A 21,204-nucleotide genomic window follows, 5' to 3' on the forward strand; every position below is an offset into this window, starting at 1 on the left:
TAAATATTATAAGTTGTATTCTATAAACATTAGTTTGTGTTTATTCAGGACTCTCTCCCACAGTGTGAACTATGAAAAAATTGTAAACAAGTTATTATAGGTAGCAATTAATCCAACCGTTTGTATGATTCATAAAATATTATGTTTGCGTGTCTATCAATCAAATAACTGTTTTTATTCATTCTTTTGTATCGTCCTGCGAAATATCCTTTAAAGCGCTATTGCGCTGCTCTTCGACCACTGCGCCTACTTGGCTGGCTGGGAATGGTGGTAGTGGTGACGGGGGCTGCTGCATTGCTGCTCTTTTTATATGTGGAAACTCCGAAAGAATCTCGGCTGGCACTCATGTGCCGCCTTCGTCCAATAAAACAGAAGAGAGCCTGCCTGCAAGTCGACTAATCTTGGGCGAGGTGTCAATCATGTTCATTCAGCGGTTGAAGTGCGGGTTTTGGTAACCGCCTCCTTTACGCTTGGAAGCGAGACGAAGGAGGGAGCTTTCTTCGGATCAAAGGCTGGTGTGGCGCTGTTGCCGTAGGATGTGCAGAGTGCAGCCTGCTGCTTTCTTTACGGACGCTTTTTGTATCGTCTGGATTTCGCTGATTTCTGGATTATAAATACATTTGATGTTTTTCAATCCCAACTCAATGCAGAGAAATGGGTAAACTTCACTCGAAACATGGTAAGATATGTTTTACCGAAAAATGCTGAATTGTGTGAATGCCTATCTTGCGGTAATACTTTTGAGTAATGCCTATCTTTATGTTCTCTGTTTCTCTCGACAATTGTCCCGAAAAGCTGCGATTTGTAAACCGAGGGAAAGTCCGGAGGGTGAGTAGCCCATAGGCCTACACTTAGGACAGGCTATACATTTGTTGTCTATATTTTATTATATTTGTTGAAAATATACATTGTTAAAAGTATGTCCAGTCTATCATCCCATTTATCCATGCACCAATAATGACCGACTCGTTGACAACATCAGACGAAGTCAAGAAAATTTATGAAAAAAGCACAATGCTGAAGAAATATGTTACATTGTAACCTAACCGTAACATGTTGTTTACATTGCAATAACGCACCTTTTTATGTTGATTTCAGGCGACAGTTTTGTAGTTAATGCCTGTTTGGCAAGGAAAGGAATTGACGATTGGCTCGTGAAACAGAAATACTATTGCACGGGTTCGCGGCTTGAGCAACAGGACTGTCACCACACGAATAAGTGCGGCTTGTCTACTCGGGTAAGTTTATAAAAAATAAATGTTTAAATAAATTATTATGATTTCAAAAACAAGATTGTTAATCTCAGTTTGATGTTGATACAATGAAGCCTGGACGGTCCTAACTTTCTTAGCTTCCCTTTCGAGGCTTAGCCAAGGCTGCATTTATTTTTACTAGTCTAAAGTTTAACTGAGTTTATCGGTTGTTTCGAATTAAGTTCATAAAAAAAAAATACAATGGTAGATTCTCAGTCACCTTATTGCAATACACCAATGGAACGATAATACCTGATAAATAGCCAACCAAATCTTCAGATGTTGCCTGCTTAATTTTTCTCAATTCTGCTTTTGACATAGACCTATTCAATGACATTCTCAATAAAAGTTTCTTATTTCTATTTTTTCTGTGCATCATGCAGAAGTTGAAAAGAGAACCAGAAATGTTGTAAAAAGAAAGTAGCAGTGTGTTTAGTTATAGGCTAGTTGAGGGAAAGTTATAGGCTAGACTAATAATCTCAATTAAAAAATGGTAAATGGTTGATAATATAAAGCTGACATCACACGGATAGTTTGCATATGTATGGTTTTGTTTGTTTAGATAATCCTTATTTGCATTGTTGGCTAGACAACATAGATAGACATTCTTGACTCTCTCATCCAGAAACATGGAAATGATTGAATGCAGTGGCACATTAGAAGTCTCATGCAGGTGTGGCAGATAAAAGCTGCTATTCAAAATTCAGTTTGCACAAACTTCTTCCTCTTCTTTACGTGTGACGTTCTTATCAGTGTGTTTATTTCATTCCATTGCAAACAGTTTGTAAGGATGTTGTGTGTTTTGTGATTCTGGAGAATAAAAGTGTGACATGTTAACACAATGACATGGCTGTTGACAGTACACACTTGGCCCCATATACATGATAGACCAAATATTTAAGAGGGAAAACTTTGTAGAATTGTGTTTAAACCTCTCTCTATTAACAAATATCTTTCCCACAGCACCTTTCAGTCTTTCAGCCATGTTTGTTTCAACATACAGTACAAAACAGCATATTCTGGTACAACTTTTTACAAAAGGAGCCCTGACTTGCTACACACTGCTTGCGTTGGTAACTGTCTTATCATCAGACACTTTTGGTGCATGGGAACAAATGTCACACCACCAAGAACAGATGCTGCTAAAGTTTATACTCTAGGTAATAGATCACGGCTGAGTTGAAAGCATTGCAGTCTGACAGACCGGTGACAGGGCTGCATTGTAAGGCTAGGATAGAGGTGGTGGAGGTCATGTCTGTTTCAGATTTGTCATCCCGGTAAACACACAGTGGTTGTATCCCAAATGGCACCCGATATCCTATATAGTGCACTACTTTTAACCAGAGCCCTCTGGTCAAAAGTAGTGCACTATATAGGGAATAGGGTGCCATTTGGCACGTAACCTGTGTTGTTGTCGAGAGGAGAAATCCTTTTTTGGAAAAGCTTCAGAGGAGCCGGGTGTAAGCCTCTGGTTAGGGATGCTCACTTTTCAAAGGCAGCATTTTTGAGGATTGAGAGCTCATCAAAAAATCCACTAGGACTTTTCCACTTCTCAGCTACTGAGCTCACTCAGCCCACTGGAACAGAGGGAAGCTAATACACTCTGTCCAGCAAAGTGGCCATCATGTTGTGACCACAGACATACCACCATTAGGATGTTTACATGCTACATTTCGTGCTGCAGTTGCATTCAATGAGAATCATGTCACACTATTTCATGGACATTGCATTTCTAGTGAGCTGCTCATGCTTGTGTGCATGAAAAGCCTTGTGTTAACTGAATGAGAGGTGTTCTAACCGTTTGCTGTTGTTTCTCTGGTTGGATTATCCCAAGCATGTATTACCTCAGCACTTTGAAGCTTTGGCAATGCACACAAAGCAATGTATCTAAACTGAATCTTTTATGTGATTGCATATGCCTCGTTTTGCATGGCTTCTTATGATTTATCATTATCTTGTCATCATCATAAGGAAGTGACCGATAGCAGCGCATACCAGACCAGTCTGGTTCATTTCATTTAAATGTCTCTGGTATGAGGAAGACACAGGGATATGCTGGGGAGGAGCCAAGTCAAGGACTCCTTCAGGGAGTGACAATCATCACGCTGGCAAAATATCTTGATCAAAGTCCAACCTGTGTCTAAAGTACACAGTTGTTGTGAAGGTGAGAGGCTCTGTTAGCCCAGGGAGGTTGATGAGAAAAGCAGCGGGCTGAGATTTTTTTTACTTATGTCCAGTTTGTATTGACGTGCGAGTGATCAAGTGTAGCACTGAGTGCCGTGATGGGGTCAGCCTCAGGTCTGCTTGTTGCATGCACATGGTGTCAAAGCCACTAAGCCTGACATGCTGTCAGGCCTCTAATAAACATCTTCATATTGTAATCGGACCCTCCTTATGACATCATCATCGGGGTAGGAAGGGGTTCGGTGTTCTGTTCCGTGTAGTGTAGCAGCCCTCTGGGCACAGTTAGGGTATCCATGGGCCCTCTTCAGTTCAGCAGACTCACCAGAGGGCATTGTGGGATACATGTGAAAGGGTGGGATTGTTTTGTGGAGCTCTTTTTCATTCCCCAGATGGTGTGAAGTGATATTTGGCCAGGATGGGCTCGCAGAGTTTTCTGTTTTATAAATTATTTAATTCTATGTGCCTAATGGCTTTCACAGCGCTGTGGGAAAATTAATAGAATAAGACTAAATGTGTTCCTGACATCAATATTTATTTGGATGCTTTTCCCTTTGTTTTTTTCCCTTCAACAAAGTACTCTTTCGAACCTGAATATTTCATTGTAAAGTTTTGAATATTTTGTTTGCTTGCTTTGACATGGCAGTTCATATGTTGTTTATTTAGGGACCATTTGGCATTGTAGATAAAAAATAATAATAATTAAAACGGCTAAGTATGACAATGCTTGAAATTACATGATATTTTTTTAAATAGTGAGATATTTACTAGCATATGTCTTTATAAATTATCTATAACTTAACCTTATCATGAAGCATTAGCATTACATAACTTGACAGGAAGTTTGTGGAAGTTACTACTTTCCATAAGTCGTAGTAAATACCCTAACCCCATAGTATTGTCAAATGAAAAGGGGCTAAAACCTTAGCTAGGTGAGAATACAATGCAAACAACCCTCTTAGCCTTTTAAAAGCAGCCCATGTTTTATAGGATACATATACTTTATAGGCCGTGTTCTTTTTGCCTCCCGGCTGAACTGGGGTCCCGGAGAATGTGGGTCAGATGGTGGCAGCAGCGGGGAGTCTGAGACTGGAATCCATTTGATCTGAAACCTCCCAAACTAAACTATCATATTCTTGAAAGGAGAGAGGGGATTACTGCCATAGCCTACCTCCATTAAAATGAAATGCCCATATATGGAACATGTTTGTTTTGTAGAGCTGATTATATTAGCACGGCTGTTATCATTGGTTAAGGTATATATGCATTGAGTTGTTATGTGGTAGGGGGAGAGATTGGAAGAGGAGAGACTCCAGAGTCAAGAGAACTTTTCTTGCATGTAGATTTAGTGCATATAGATGATTTTAACTCGTTCATATGTATTATTTGAAATCACAATGTAAGTTAACAGTTATTTTATGTGGAACTGAGCAGTAAGGACAGCTGGTATTGTCATGTGAGGTCCACAACAGGTGAGCTGGGTACATTTTCTCTCCAGACTATGGCCCTTTAAAGATAGAATCCACATTAGGGGAAACAGCGCCACTGTTTGCCCCAGCACCTTTGTTATTGTTTTTGTTTTGTTGACAAACGGAGGTGAGCAGCATCCAAATGAAATGAGCAGTTTGGGGGAAAAAATTGCAGTACTTAATCTGCAGTTCTATCGCGTGTGCAATAATGTCTGAGGGGGGAAAAACTGTTTGTTCTTTGCAGTAACTTCTTTGTTGTTGTGTTATCCCAAACAGATATGTCAGTTTCACCACTAAGGATTCCAGCTTTAATTCTGACTCTAAGCACAGTTTGTTTTTTTACTATGCTGTTTTTATATCTCCTGTAACGTTTTGTAATTTAGATGATTAAGAAGTAGAGAAGTCAACAGTTTATGATTTGGCAGTTCCAATGCCTGTCTGGTCTGGTTTGTTGGGTCTTAACAAGTCTCTTAGCCCGGGTGTTGAAGGTCTCCTGCCCTACCCGGTCTTCTCCTGTCCTCTTCAGGCAGTGTTATGAGTTGTACCCTAAGCCAGCGGTCTGTCTAGGGAATTTGCAATGTGCTGAAAGCAAATTGCAAAGAATTCATTTGATGATTTGTTAAGGCTTTTTCCCCCACACCCTTGCCAAGTAACTTTCCTCCTCCCTAAAGCCCCCTCCCCCATCTCACTCTCTCCTTTCCTATTTTCCCTCTCAGGCTCCATCTGTTTCTTGTGTTTACCCTGTGGCCTTGCCTGGTTGTTGCTGATGAAATTAGACTGCATTTGAAGTGGGCCAGGGAGGTGGATATATAGAGGCCCCCTCTGTGAGACCTAACCCTCTGTGTAGTAAAAGGAAGCCCCCAGTGATGCTACTGCTGGAGTCGCCAAACCCCTTCTCTGGGCTGACAATTCCAAAGCACATTTTCAAAACCTTCCATCTAAAGTTTAGGTTCTAAACCCATACAAAACTGGGACAAAATATCTTAAGGTACATCTGACAACTAACAGCACTCCGAAATGAATCTCAAGAGTATAACTTCTGCCCACATCCCCGTGTTTCTCACTGGGCGCCAGCGCTCTGATTTTTGAAGTAAAGCTTTTAAATGTGCTACCCTCAGCCTCTGAGTCTGATAAAAGACATGGCAGTTCTGGGCTTCTTTTCTTACTTCTCCTGTAGTGGTTTTTTATTGTCTTCACAAAAGCACAGGGTCCTTGTCTCAGCGCTGAATGCACCTTTCAAATGCAGACTCCTCTCTTCCTTTCTCGCTTTCTGTCCTCTCTCTCTCGCTTTCTGTCCTCTCTCTCTCGCTTTCTGTCCTCTCTCTCTCGCTTTCTGTCCTCTCTCTCGCTTTCTGTCCTCTCTCTCGCTTTCTGTCCTCTCTCTCGCTTTCTGTCCTCTCTTCTCGCTTTCTGTCCTCGCCCCATGCCCGTGCTGTTCCCACCAGCTGTCTCCCTGCGTGCTGTGAGTGACAGTGTGTCATATGGCCCTCTCCCACCAGGCCGTACTTCTCCACACCCCCCTGGTGTTGGCCTTTGGAAAGGCTGGGAGAAGTTTGGAGTTGTGGTCTATGAAAAGAAAGTGTTTGCCTTTGGGGAGAGGGCTAGGGAGTAGGGGTACATGCACCTGGCTCTGTGTTATTCCAATGAGAATAGAAGAGGGAAGAGGAAGTCTTGGGTTGTCGTTTACGTATCTGGGGGACTGGGAGGGAGAGGAGATGCAGGTGTCATTAATGTCACTTCCCCGATCGTGTGTCACAGATTATATAGCTGGAGGAATTTCACCCTATGTGACAATGTGAAGTAGATAACCCTCATTGGGTGTTGTGAATGGGACTGCCAGAAATGGTTTTGGTGAAAGGAGGAGATGATAATCATATGCTAAATGAGGTAGAAATAATAATAATACACGATACACAGACATTAGAACTGTTGGCCCTGTTGTTTACAACTTTCTGTTGTGTGTTATGATACATCTCACATGGTTCGCCATTCATTTTAGGTTGAGTATCTTCACAATATTGTTCCTTTGTCTCAGTTTATTGTTGGGTTCCATGTCTGTGTGATGTTTTGATCTGATTTTTTATATGTGTAAAAATAGTGATTGAGCATGTGAGTTATGGGGGTGTGCAGGGGGGACGGCATGAGACGTGTATGAGGATGCGCGTGTGTCTGGGATGGGCTGTCCGGATGCACTCAGGAGATCAAAGCAGTCCCTGGAATGTGCTCTGAATCCCCAGGTATTAGCAGCTGACATTTGGGCTTAGTTTCTCCAAATATCTGCTCACTGTGGAGCTACAAATATCCCAGGATCAATTGTAAGTGTTTATCTTCTCCTCTCTGTTCTCTTATGATGCTTGGCTTTCAGTAGGAGTTGTTTGTATGTTCAGTATGCCAATAGAGATACTTTTTTTGGTGTAATTTTAACACTATGGACCACTGATAGATATTAGTGCTTTTTTCTCTTTGCCTTTTGGTTTGTGACAGAGTTTATAGTTTCCGGTTTTGAGATGGCTTTTCAAATTGATGTGTGTGCATATTAAGTATCAGTGAAAGGCCTAATTAGCAGATTAACCATCTAAATATAGAGCTAATCATGCTGACATCATCATGCTGAGATGCTCTCTTCTCTTTATCCTTTTGATGTGTGGATGCGTCAGACACAGAACAGATCTAGAAAGCAAATGTAGATGTAGGATCTTAATTTGAGCCAGTTTCCTACAGCAGGAAAATAATCATGCAGCAAAATGAAATGTGGAATATAATTTTTTTAAGGAGTTGATACATTTTTCATTAGGAATAATCAAGTCTGAAATTTCAAAATGGAATTGACAAACTTTTTAGAAGCATTTTAAAAACTCAAATACACTACAAGTTTGCATTTCCTGCTTTGTAAAAGAGTGATCAAATTCAGATCCTACATATATATATATCTATCTATCTGTAAGCTATATCCCCATTTTTGTTTTACACTTGCTGATTGAAAAGGGATGGTCACAGAGAGTGTTGGTAGTAATGGATGTTATATGGGACAGGAAGACTTGGTAAAGATGGCGCGTGTGAGGCAGGACCATGTATAGACTGAGTGGGAGAGAAGGAGAGGGGGAGATTGAGCGGGAAAGAAACTCCTGTAGTGGCGTTGGGTTCTGCTGAGCATTCCATGTGAAGCTCAGTGCCCGTTTTAATCACACACTTAAAAGGCTCTGCTGAAGTGGGCGTTTAAGCGTTTAAACCCTGAATAATTATCTCGTTTGTTTGTGGTCCCCCAGTGGGTTGCGCTCCGGCCCATGTAGTAAGCACTGAATAATTTGACTGAGCAGTCAAAGTTGCTGCATGTATACAGCTCTTATAAATAGGACAAGATCATCATCTGAATAAAACTGCAAACACACAGTCAGTCAGGCACACACATAGACAGGCGCATACACACACAGACACACAGTCAAGCACACACTCTCTCAAAATATTAATTTACTTGTTGATTTAGGAGTAGTAACAGCCAAATACCAATTTAGTCTACTTCTACATTTGCATGTTTTCATTAGTAGGATGACACCAATGATGGTCTCCAGTCTACAACTCTTGGAGTCGTTACTCTCTGCTTCAGACACAGGATGACCACTAGAATCCTGTGGTCACTTGAGTGACAGACTGAGATGGAACAGAGGAAGTGGGGCATAGATAAACATTAAACAGCTCTGAGACCATTGTGGCCTCCTCCTGACAGCCAGCGTGGGGGGTAGGCCCTTCCCATGGCGCCTGGGCCCTTCCGATGACGCCTGGGCCCTTCCCATGGCGCCTGGGACCCAGGGTGTGTATTTGGGCCTGGATTGTCTGTTAGGGGATGTTTTCGGTCTGGGCTGGAGGGAGCTGGCATGGGTTAGAGGTGGCCTGGATTGTCTGTTAGGGGATGTTTTCGGTCTGGGCTGGAGGGAGCTGGCATGGGTTAGAGGTGGCCTGGATTGTCTGTTAGGGGGATGTTTTTGGTTGAGAGAAACCCAAACACAGGACAGGAGCAGGGGGACCCAGCTGTAAAGGAAGGCCCTGCTCCCTGATGCTCTCCGGTGTGTTTATGCTCCACAGGTGCCTGAGTGAGGCCCAAAGAGGTGAGGACTTTACCCCACATCACAGCCTGTCACCGGGTCAGGACGACCAGGGAGGAGTCCCTGAAGGCCCATTTGACCTGGCTGTTAACCTTAAAACCATTACTCATGCTCAACACAGGCAGAGGAACCTCAACCGGAAGAGTGCTTAACCAGAGATGGAGTTGGTCTGTGTGAACTCTCAATGGAACAATGTAAAGTGGCCACAGGCTGTCAAGCGTTTAACTGTGGCTACTGGTTTGTGGGGGTGCGTGGCTGGTTGGTTCTTCATCCATGGTCTCTGATTATATTGCCCAGATTTGTTTTTGTTGGTTTGTGTATGCATGTGGTGTATCTGTGTGGATGATGAGGGCAGCTGGGGGAATCTCTTGTGGGCTAATGACAGTGCTCAAGGGACAGGGATGAGTGTGTAGGAACATCCAGGGGCCTGCGCTGTAGGCCTCCCCACCAGGCAGATGTTAACACATGCCTCACTGTCTTGCCTCTGCTACCCCATTTCAACTCTAATAGCACAACTGTAATTACTAAACACTGTAACATCTATGGGTCATTTCTGCTCCAGAAGCTTTTGTTCTTCTAGCTTAAGTGTACCCAGCCATTGGACTGTGGTGGGCCTAGCTTAAGTGTTCCCAGACATTGGACTGTGGTGGGTCTAGCTTAGGTGTTCCCAGACATTGGACTGTGGTGGGTCTAGCTTAGGTGTTCCCAGACATTGGACTGCGATGGGCCTAGCTTAAGTTGTATCCCTCTCTGAGGTACACCTGGGGTTGATGGAAATACTGTTTCAAATGCAGTGTGTTGTTCACCTCCTCCTTCTGAATGAGCTATCTATGTGAAACGGTTCTGCTTTAACTTTCTGCTGCAGTACCAGTGGAACCTCACAGATTTTGAAATCTGTGAGTGAAATACAGGGGTTGCCTGAAGGGAGTAGAAGTGGAACAAACTGACGGTGCCGATTCATATTTGATGCTTCAAAGCCAATCCGCTTGTATGCCGTCGGTGTGATACTTTCACTTGAGATTATGAAGCCACTGCTAATGCTACACATTTCCCAAGATCTTTGAAACCAACAAAAGTGAGAGGTTCAATGACAGTTCTGGATTCTGTGAGTGGGGTGCTCAGAGATTTGTTTTGTTCCTTCCTGTTTGAGTGCCCGTTTCCTGATTGGTTTGTCACTGTGTGCTTGCAGGGGATTCAGTCAAGCACGAGCGTGAACAACATGCTCCACCAAAGTTCATTATCATGACTGACAGCTAACCCTGACCACTAGTTCTGGTTAGAGCTATGAATAGAAACCCCTTAAACCTGCCACTGGCACCAGAGTGCTCTCTGGAGTTGGAAGTGCTTATTTCTGCCCCTGTGTTTATTTGCTAAGTTGAGAAGTTGTCTGTAATTAGAAATAATGTTTGTGTAAAGTTTTTAAAGTTCAACATGTGAGAGATGGGTTTTTACGTAGTTACATATGACGTGGACTTGGGAGGGTGTCTGTAATTAGAAATAATGTTTGTGTAAAGTTTAAAGCTCAACATGAGAGAGTTACATATGACGTGGACTTGGGAGGGTGTCTGTCTGGACTGGGCTGAAAAAGTCCTCATATAGGCTCTAATAAAGTCTGTGTGGTCTAAGGTGTGGTGACTCTGTCTTCCAGGTCTCTGGGTTCCTTCTCATGTCAACCTTAAAGTGTTCACCTAAACCTCATTCCACCTTTGTCCTAGGTTTAAAAACTAGACACCGCTATCTGGAAGTGGCTGTGAATGGTCCCTTTAGATAATGGCTTGGGACATTGAAAGAAGGGCAGTCAGAGCAGATGTAGGCCCAGATGTCATTTCCTGACAAGGTAGAGAACAGAGGTGTGTTTAGCTGGATATCTCCCCAGTGCTCTGTCTGTGGTGAGAGGCTGAAGTGCCTGTCACTTTCTACTTCCCTTGAGGGCTGTAGACCCCCTCCCACATTCTGAACCGGCGTCTGAACCCACACATACCCCTACAGCACCGCCTCCTAAACCAACTCATGATACTTCAACTAATTACCCAGACTTCCTAGACACACTGTGTCAAGCCCTCTAGAACGCATACAGCTCTCACTCTCTGCTGCTGCTTGGCAGTATAGCTAGATGGTTCCAAAGAGCTCCATCATTTCCTGTGTGGAGATGAGAGGTATGTGATTGCAGTTTTAGCCCCCAAACGACCTTCAAACAGAGATGAGGTGTAACACTGTCTCTGCTGCCTATACTGCTCCTCTCCCCTCATCTCTTCCATTCTTAAGAAATGTACTCCACTTCACTCTGCATTCAAAGACAAGGGCCATAACATAGTGATTCGCTACTCTTGGCAGACTGGGCCACCTGTAAATCAAGGCCAAGTGACAAGCAGTCTCCATTCCTTTCCAATCCCGGCTCCCCCTGGGAATGGAGGCTTTCTCCCAGAGGGTTCATCATGGCTGGGCTGGCTGGCGGAGAATGTGTTCGAGAGAGTGAAGAACAAACACCATTGTAAATACAACCCATATTTATGTTTATTTATTTTCCCTTTTGTACTATTTGCACATCGTTACAATACTGTACGTATGACATTTGAATTGTCTCTGATCCTTTGAAACATTTGTGTAATGTTTACTGTTCATCTATTTCACATGCTTTGGCAATGTAAACATATGTTTCCCATGCCAATAAAGCCCATTGAATTGAGAGCGAGAGAGCAGTCCACCTGGAGTTCATATGGTCTATCTACTGTATCTCCATGAACACCTTCTCTGCTGCTGGGCTGGGGGGAACCAACTGCAGAATAACATGAGCTTTAAAGACCCTTGATCAAGCAGCCATTTTCTCCTCTCTGTGAGACACTTGTTTGATAAACAGCCTGATAAAAGCTAATTGCTGTGGTTACATATTTTTCAAAGCCCTAATAAATACCTTGCTTTATGCCTTGAGAAACAGGCAGGTTACAGTGGTGTGTGTTGCTGAAGGGGTTAGCAAGCTAGCAGAGCTGTAAAAGATTATCTTTGCAGGTGTAAAGGTTTTGTAAATGGGTTATTAAAGCGTTGGCTAACTTCACACATGAACCACAAAGAGGGAAGGAGGGAGATTAGCTCAAATCAGCATGTTTCTGAAGTACAGAAATGAGGGCTGTAAATCTCCACTAATATTCTACTGAGCCTTTTAGGGGGAAGCCTTTGATGTGGATGAGGTAATGTGACCAGCAATGTTAATCTGACTTGGTGAAAATGAATGATGGGCAGGTTGTGTACAATCAGACTATAAAAGCCAGAGCCAGTCATTAGGGGAGGAATCTTCTGGGGGGCTGTCAACAGAGCTGGATTCATGTAGACGGGCACACATGTAAGCAGGCACGCCAACGCTCATGCACACACGCACGCAATTTTCTCTCTCCAGGCCCATGAGTGAAATCTGGGATCCAAAGGCATCACATTCGGCTATGTTATTCAGTTGGTCTGCACAGACACACCAAATGTCACTAAACATACCAGCATGAATCCATGAGGTTGGACACCACAGCTCCTCCAATCACATAACTTTTTCCCCCTTCCCCGTGTTGAGAGAGGAGCGAGCTGTCTGTGTGACCTGTCCAGTTAACTAGAGATAAGATGGTAAGCCTGCTGGCATGCATCCTTCCAGGCCCCTCCACCTCTCCTATCCAGCCCAGCGTAGCCATCACCGAGCCCTGGTGCTGCTCACTGCATACCATAAGGCAGATTCCTCCAACCTGACTGGCTGACTGACTGCTGACGAATCCCCAGCCTGTGGCAATAATTTCCTTCCTGGGTCACAGGCAGGAAGGGAAGACAAGTGGGTGTGCTGTGAGTAAGCAGTGTCGGCATGGGGCTGCAGAGTCTGCACCGTAACCTCGCCGACTGCAATGAAGGTGCCTGGTCCACTCTGCTCCTTCAGAAGTGTCCAATTAGCCATCGTCATCCTCCGACCATCTGGCATAGTGTTTCAAACGGGCGACCTGGTGTTCAGTCAGTGAGTTGTAATGGTCCAGTTAGATTTCAAGGAAACATTCTTTATTTCCTTGAAGAGGGTTTTATCTGATCAGACTGAACTTGGCTCACAAGTTGAAAAGGACCTCAAGATCAAACCTCGGATTGCCTTGACATGCTTTGATATCAGCAAAAACGTTCAGTTGTGCATCAAATAGCATTGTAAAAGAAAACAGATATGTCTCTTTTCTTGGCATGTCAAACGGCCTCTCCTCTGATTTTATGCAGTTATGCATAATAAAGATCTATGATGTTGGAGGGAACCCAAGAAATACCTCAAGTATCATCAGATGTTTTGGCCCGAGAGGATAGGCTCTTCACAGTTGAACAACAACAGAACAGGCCTCTCTGGTTCTGGCTCATAGTTCTACATGCAGACACCTACATTATGTTTACTCAACACACATGCACACAGAGATGGCTGTTGTTCTAACAGATGTGTTGCACAATAATTGGCTGTCTGCTTTCTCCTCCCTGGTAGATGTGTCTTTGTCTCCTGCCAGGTTCGCTACGGTATATGATTATCTGAGTTCTTAATTTCAGGTGTGCAAACCGATCCTTTTCGAAGCCATGCTTAGAGGCAGTGCTCCGTTCACTACCTCACAACAACACTTTCTATCTTGGAACCATTTCAAAACGTTGTGTTTTGTCGGTACTTGCCGCCCAGTCTGACTGACTGTTAAATGTCGGGTAGAGACAAGTGAGGAGGAGGAGCGGTTCACATTGGGCCGTGTTCATTATGGCAGCAGAAAACACACATTTGCATTTATTATAGGACAAGTCCATGTAGTTCAACCCCATTTGACTCAGTTTTCAACCTAGTTCGAAGCTGCTGTCTGGTGTCTGATGCCTTCTGTTTTTCCAAACAGTACCACACAATTAAAAGGGTCACTGCACTTTTTAACTCTGATCCAGATCCCCCTTCTCAAGGATATAGTCACAGCACCAGACCCAAACCTTTGAACCAGCCTCCAGAGTGTATCAGCTTACTCTGTTGGGGGCGGAGAGGGGAGGGGCATTTCCTCTCCAGGTCCTGCTTCTGTAACACTACACCTTAAGCTCATGTGCAGCCCTAAAACTAATATACGTTTTGTTGTTTTAGTTCGGCAATGTCTTGGCTTTAAAAACAAGCATTTTTAGTTGATTTCTTTCATTTATGAATTTAATTTATATATTTCAGATGTTAGCAATGGTGTGTTTTTCTTTAGGTTATTCATAACCCTGTCTTGACTCTGAGAGGAGCTTAGTTTCTGTAGACCGATATCACCCGGACAATTTTTACACTTAAAACCCCTTTCCTTTTTTAAAACCTGGCCTCCCAAATGGTGCAGCAGTCTAAGGCACTGCATCCCAGTGCTAGAGGTGTCACTACAGACACCCTGGTTCATATCCAGGCTGTATCACAACCGGCTGTGATTTAGAGTCCCATAGGGCGGCTCACAATTTGCCCAGCGTCGTCTGGGTTTGGCTGGTGTAGGCCATCATTGTAAATAAGAATTTGTTCTTAACTGACTTGCCTAATTAAATAAAGGTTACATTTCCTCTTGGTTTTGGGTGAGGCCTATGGGCTGTGATCCTCTGTGTGTCTCTGTCAAAAGGACCAAGCAGGCCGAACTGACAGACAACCAGAACGATATGGCTACCAACCATTCCCTCGTTCTCCCCTCTCTCGTCTTCCTCGCTCTGTTTTTCTTCCTCACTCTGTTGTTTTCCTCACGTTCCCTAAATGGCCTTCCATGTGTTGTTTCCCTCCCTGCTCGGCATCGTGGGCCTGTCTTGCTCCAGTCTAAATGTCAGACCTGAAGGTGTTCTCCAGTGCCAGCACTGCCTGGGAGAGCAGAGCAGAGAGCAGCGGGAGGCTCCCAACCCAACGCTTCACTCTCATAATGAGATTTTTCCTGGGTTTTGAAGGAGTGCCTGTAACTAGTAACACTGCTCCCGAGGCCTCCGGCTTGCCTCCACCGAGCCCTGCGCCTTGGCTGGCTGGCTGGCTGGTTGGCTGGCCCACGACCTTGTAGGACTTTCCACAAACCTACACTTACACACGTAAACACACATGGTAGTTACACATGCACTCATACACTGAATGCGCTCACAACCACACGGTCACACACACAAACAAACACACACGCACATGCAATTACACACGCACTTATGCACACACACACAGTCTGTCTGTGAACACAGTGCCTGGGTAAGGCTGGCGGGCCCCCATGGCAACCTCATGCCATAACTTGCCAAACTTCAGTCAGTCTATGATTTGCTCTTCACCCCAGCAGTCAGTGGTTCCTTGGCTCACTTAAACTCTCAATATAACCAATGTTATTTCTTAAATATTATTATTTGTAAATACGCAAATCTGGGTTTTCCTTTATTTTCCCTTTTTCAAATCCATATTAATGTGTCTCATTGACGTGGGTCGGCCATTTTGATTCAAAGGCCAAATCAAACAACCCTAGTAGACGGAGCGGGCAGCCTGTCCAGTACTGATGTAGCTTGCTGGGATGCTGTAATGCAGCATAGTCACACTGTGTTCCTGTCTTATGCTGCTCTAGGAATAAATCACTTTCTGTGAAGGGGCTTTAACAACTTTAAAACACACTGGGGCCATACAATCCTCCATCCTCCAAGCCCAGAAGAGAAAACGCTCTGAAGGGTCTGGCTCCTGTTGAAAGCAAAATGCTTTAAACTTTGGATTCCACAGAACATTAAACATCATGTCTGGAAAATAGTTTGTGGTGGTCCCAAGCGTTGGAGGAAAGAGGCTTGTTCATGTGCTTACAGCGTTTCATGAAGCTCTGGAGTAGCACCCAAATACGTCCTGCAGAGCTGGGAAAGTGACACTTCACTGTAGTCTCCGTAAAACCTTCATAAACACTCCATAACACCAGTCGTGAACACACAGAAAAAAGCCACAAGACCTTTTACACGTACAGTATCATGCAATGTTCATCATCTGAGCAATTCATTCTCCTCGACTATTTCTCAAATGAGCAGCTGGGCCTTCACTTTTTTTGTTTTGTATAGAGTTAGACCAGGGAAGCACATTTGATTAGCATATATAGTATGGAAGATGGTTACTGAAGGTATGAAAGATACAGGACGAGGCAGTGTTCATTGAGATCTACTTGAGATGATCAAAGTGGTGCAGCTCTTGGCCTTGTCCCTGACTCTGTTTGCCTTAAGCTGCACTCCTATTGTGACCCTTGACCCCACATAGGACAAAGGTCACCAGGCAGGCCTGTGATTGGCTCATTGGCCTGACACGACAGGTCAAGATGGATGGCTCTTTTAAGGTCAGCTGATTACCATGCTTATAGCCAGTGGAAAACACTGTCATTGAAGATAAAGAATAAAGGTTGGATGAACAAAAGATGCAATCACTGAAAAACATTTTAAGAATAGTATAAATTCTTCTTTGGTAACGTCACTTGTGTATTGAAGCCCACATTGGCCCTGAAGCTGAGAGGATGAAACAACTTTGAAATGTGAATTTAAAAAAATCAGTAAGCATCCTGTGTGAAATCTATCGAGCCAGCCAAGAATCCACCAATGAACAAAAACAAGTCCTAAACCTTTTTTAGAACCCCCTTAAAGAGGACAGAGGTCACTAGTCAGTATCCCCATTCCCTAATCCTCAAACCTGGGAGCTGTGGGGTCCCTATGAGCTCCCCAGGAAGAAAAGAGCAGTCAGTCCCACAGAGAGGGGTGCGGGCCTGAGGGGTGCGGGCCTGGGCCAGGTCCTCCATTGATCTAAATGGAGATGCTGAGGTGGCAGGGAGGGGCTGAAGACAATGGAGTGCTCAGTGTGTCACCACCAGAGTCAGAAGTGAGGTTCAGGGGATTAAACTTAATTCTCATAGCGCTGAATAAAGCTGGTCCAGCCCTCTGCCTGCCTGGTGAGGAGGCGAGGACCTGAGCCTCACTGAAAGTGTTATTGTAGCTCCATTAAAGCCTGCTGACTGGACCACAACAGGCCCTGGAGCTGCTGGACAAAGAGAGTGGCCTTATTGTTCCTTTGGGACAAGGCCATGAAAGAAAGAACGAGAGACATTGTCACTTCACTGCCAGGACCAGAGTAGTTTAAACATTTTGAGTGTTTGTCGAATTGCCCAGTTCTCCGAACGGCACATTCTAAAAAGTAGGAGAGAAAATAAACTTCAAATGATTCTTTCTGCCTAGTTCTGTTTGTTTCTCTTATCATATTCCTCCTGCCATTTAGCGGTCAGGTCTTTTGATGGGGGGAGGGAGTGGGACGGAGACGAGGGAGATGTGGGGTGGAGGGAGACGAGGGAGATGTTGGAGGGAGGGAGATGTTGGGGGGAGGGAGATGTGGGGGGGAGGGAGACGAGGGAGATGTGCGAGGGGGGAGGGAGACGAGGGAGATGGAGGGGGGAGGGAGGGAGATGTGGGGGGGGGGGAAATGTGCGAGGGGGGAGAGAGATGTGGGGCGGAGGGAGGGAGACGTGGGAGATGTGCGAGGGAGATGTGGGGGGGAGGGAGACGAGGGAGATGTGCGAGGGGGGAGGGAGATGTGGGGGATGGGAGGGAGATGTGCGAGGGGGGAGGGAGATGTGCGAGGGAGATGTGGGAGATGTGGGGGGGGGGGGGGGGGGGAGATGTGCGAGGGAGATGGGGGGGGGGAGGGGAGGGGGGGAGATGTGCGAGGGGGGGAGACGTGCGAGGGGGGGAGACGTGCGAGGGGGGAGGGAGATGTGCGAGGGGGGAGGGAGATGTGGGTGGGAGGGAGGGAGATGTGCGAGGGGGGAGGGAGATGTGCGGGTGGGAGGGAGATGGGAGGGAGATGTGCGAGGGGGGAGGGAGATGTGCGAGGGGGGAGGGAGATGTGGGGGGAGGGAGGGGGTGGGAGATGGGAGGGAGATGTGCGAGGGGGGAGGGAGATGTGCGAGGGGGGAGGGAGATGTGGGAGATGTGCGAGGGAGATGGGTGGGAGGGAGGGGAGGGAGGGGGGAGGGAGATGTGCGAGGGGGGGAGATGTGCGAGGGGGGAGGGAGATGTGCGAGGGGGGGGGGAGGGGAGGGAGATGTGCGAGGGGGGGAGATGTGCGAGGGGGGAGGGAGATGTGGGGGGGAGGGAGATGTGCGAGGGGGGAGGGAGACGTGGGAGATGTGCGAGGGAGATGTGGGGGGGAGGGAGATGTGCGAGGGGGGAGGGAGATGTGCGGGGGGGGGGAGACGATGGAGATGTGGGTGGGAGGGAGGGAGATGTGGGGGGGAGGGAGACGAGGGAGATGTGGGGGGGAGGGAGGGAGATGTGCGAGGGGGGAGGGAGATGTGGGTGGGAGGGAGGGAGATGTGCGAGGGGGGAGGGAGATGTGGGTGGGAGGGAGGGAGATTTGGGGGGGAGGGAGACGAGGGAGATGTGGGGGGGAGGGAGGGAGATGTGGAGGGGGGAGGGAGATGTGCGAGGGGGGAGGGAGATGTGGGGGGGAGGGAGATGTGCGAGGGGGGAGGGAGATGTGGGGGGAGGGAGGGAGACGTGGGAGATGTGCGAGGGAGATGTGGGGGGGAGGGAGATGTGCGAGGGGGGAGGGAGATGTGGGGGGGGGAGACGAGGGAGATGTGGGTGGGAGGGAGGGAGACGAGGGAGATGTGGGGGGGAGGGAGATGTGCGAGGGGGGGAGGGAGATGTGCGAGGGGGGAGGGAGATGTGCGAGGGGGGAGGGAGATGTGGGTGGGAGGGAGATGTGGGGGGGAGGGAGACGAGGGAGATGTGGGGGGGAGGGAGGGAGATGTGCGAGGGGGGAGGGAGGGGCGAGGGGGGAGGGAGATGTGGGGGGAGAGGGAGATGAGGGAGATGTGGGGGGGAGGGGGAGGGAGATGTGCGAGGGGGGAGATGTGGGTGGGAGGGAGGGAGATGTGCGAGGGGGGAGGGAGATGTGGGGGGGAGGGAGATGTGGGGGGGGGAGGGAGATGTGGGTGGGAGGGAGGGAGATGTGCGAGGGGGGAGGGAGATGGGGGGAGGGAGGGAGATGTGGGGGGGAGGGAGACGAGGGAGATGTGGGGGGAGGGAGGGAGATGTGGGGGGGAGGGAGGGAGATGTGCGAGGGGGGGAGATGTGCGAGGGGGGAGGGAGATGTTGGGGGGAGTGGGAGGGAGACGGAGTGGGAGGGAGTGGGAGGGAGACGAGGGAGGGAGTGGGAGGGAGACGGGAGGGAGGGAGACGAGGGAGGGAGACGGGAGGGAGGGAGACGAGGGAGGGAGACGGGAGGGAGGGAGACGAGGGAGTGGGAGGGAGACGGTGGGAAGGAGAGAAGGAGTGGGTGGGAGGGAGACAAAGGAGTGGGGGGAGGGAGACGAGGGAGTGGGAGGGGGAGGGAGACGAGGGAGTGGGAGAAGGAGTGGGAGGGGGAGGGAGACGAGGGAGTGGGAGAAGGAGTGGGGGGAGGGAGACGAGGGAGTGGGAGAAGGAGTGGGGGGAGGGAGACGAGGGAGTGGGAGAAGGAGTGGGGGGGAGGGAGACAAAGGAGTGGGGGGAGGGAGACGAGGGAGTGGGAGAAGGGAGACGAGGGAGTGGGAGAAGGAGTGGGGGGAGGGAGACGAAGGAGTGGGGGGAGGGAGACGAGGGAGTGGGAGAAGGAGTGGGGGGGAGGGAGACAAAGGAGTGGGGGGAGGGAGACGAGGGAGTGGGAGAAGGAGTGGGGGGAGGGAGACGAGGGAGTGGGAGAAGGAGTGGGGGGGAGGGAGACGAGGGAGTGGGAGAAGGAGTGGGGGGGAGGGAGACGAGGGAGTGGGAGAAGGAGTGGGGGGGAGGGAGACGAGGGAGTGGGAGAAGGAGTGGGGGGGAGGGAGACGAGGGAGTGGGAGTGGGAGGGAGACGAGGGAGTGGGAGGGAGACGGAGTGGGAGGGAGACGAGGGAGACGTGGGAGGGAGACGGAGTGGGAGGGAGGGAGGGAGAGGGAGACGAGGGAGGGAGACGGAGTGGGAGACGTGGGAGGGAGACGGAGTGGGAAGGAGGGAGACGGAGTGGGAGGGAAACGAGGGGACGGAGGGGAGGGAGACGAGGGAGTGGGAGGGAGACGAGGGAGTGGGAGAAGGAGTGGGGGGGAGGGAGACGAGGGAGTGGGAGAAGGAGTGGGGGGGGACGAGGGAGGGAGACGGAGTGAGTTGGGGGGGACGAGGGAGGGAGACGGAGTTGGGGGGAGACGAGGGAGGGAGACGGAGTTGGGGGGAGACGAGGGAGGGAGACGGAGTTGGGGGGGAGACGAGGGAGGGAGACGGAGTTGGGGGGGAGACGAGGGAGTGGGAGAAGGAGTGGGGGGGAGACGAGGGAGTGGGAGAAGGAGTGGGGGGGAGACGAGGGAGTGGGAGAAGGAGTGGGGGGGAGACGAGGGAGGGAGACGGAGTGGGGGGGAGACGAGGGAGGGAGACGGAGACGGAGGGGGGGGGCGAGGGAGGGAGACGGAGTGGGGGGGAGACGAGGGAGGGAGACGGAGTGGGAGGGAGACGAGGGAGGGAGATGGAGTGGGAGGGAGACGAGGGAGTGGGAGGGAGACGAGGGAGTGGGAGGGAGGGAGACGGTGGGAGGGATTGGGAGGGAGACTAATGGAGTGGGAGGGGGAGGGAGACGGTGGGAGGGAGACACGGGAGTGGGAGGGAGACGGTGGGAGGGAGACGAGGGAGATGGAGGGAGATGGAGGGAGTGGGATGGAGACGGGGGAGTGGGATGGAGACGGGAGGGTGGGAGGGAGGGAGACGAGGGAGTGGGAGGGAGTGGGAGGGAGTGGGATGGAGACGTGGGAGGGAGGGAGACGGTGGGAGGGAGACGGAGGGAGACGAGGGAGTGGAAGGGAGACGAGGGAGTGGGACGGAGTGGGGGGGGGACGAGGGAGGGAGACGGAGTTGGGGGGAGACGAGGGAGGGAGACGGAGTTGGGGGGAGACGAGGGAGGGAGACGGAGTTGGGGGGGAGACGAGGGAGGGAAACTGAGTTGGGGGGGGGGGGCGAGGGAGGGAGACGGAGTTGGGGGGGGGGGACGAGGGAGGGAGACGGAATTGGGGGGGAGACGAGGGAGTGGGAGAAGGAGTGGGGGGGAAACGAGGGAGGGAGACGGAGTGGGGGGGAGACGAGGGAGGGAGACGGAGTGGGGGGGAGACGGAGTGGGGGGGGGGACGAGGGAGGGAGACGGAGTGGGAGGGAGACGAGGGAGGGAGATGGAGTGGGAGGGAGAGGGAGGGGGAG

At 48.7% G+C, this 21,204-nt stretch overlaps 1 protein-coding gene across 1 annotated transcript in view; it reads left to right on the forward strand.

Annotated features, from left to right (window-relative positions):
• The first annotated feature begins 517 nt into the window (after positions 1 to 517).
• Positions 518 to 21,204, forward strand: part of LOC139411603 (protein naked cuticle homolog 1-like) — a 43,617-nt gene continuing 22,930 nt past the window's right edge. The window contains exons 1-3 of the mRNA XM_071158167.1: positions 518 to 679; positions 796 to 828; positions 1,099 to 1,238. Coding sequence (XP_071014268.1) covers positions 655 to 679; positions 796 to 828; positions 1,099 to 1,238 — 198 coding nt within the window. The 5' untranslated portion in view covers positions 518 to 654. The remainder of the gene's footprint in view (positions 680 to 795; positions 829 to 1,098; positions 1,239 to 21,204) is intronic.

The sequence above is a fragment of the Oncorhynchus clarkii genome, chromosome 6 (assembly GCF_045791955.1).
Source record: "Oncorhynchus clarkii lewisi isolate Uvic-CL-2024 chromosome 6, UVic_Ocla_1.0, whole genome shotgun sequence".
In the NCBI taxonomy this organism is placed as follows: domain Eukaryota; kingdom Metazoa; phylum Chordata; class Actinopteri; order Salmoniformes; family Salmonidae; genus Oncorhynchus; species Oncorhynchus clarkii.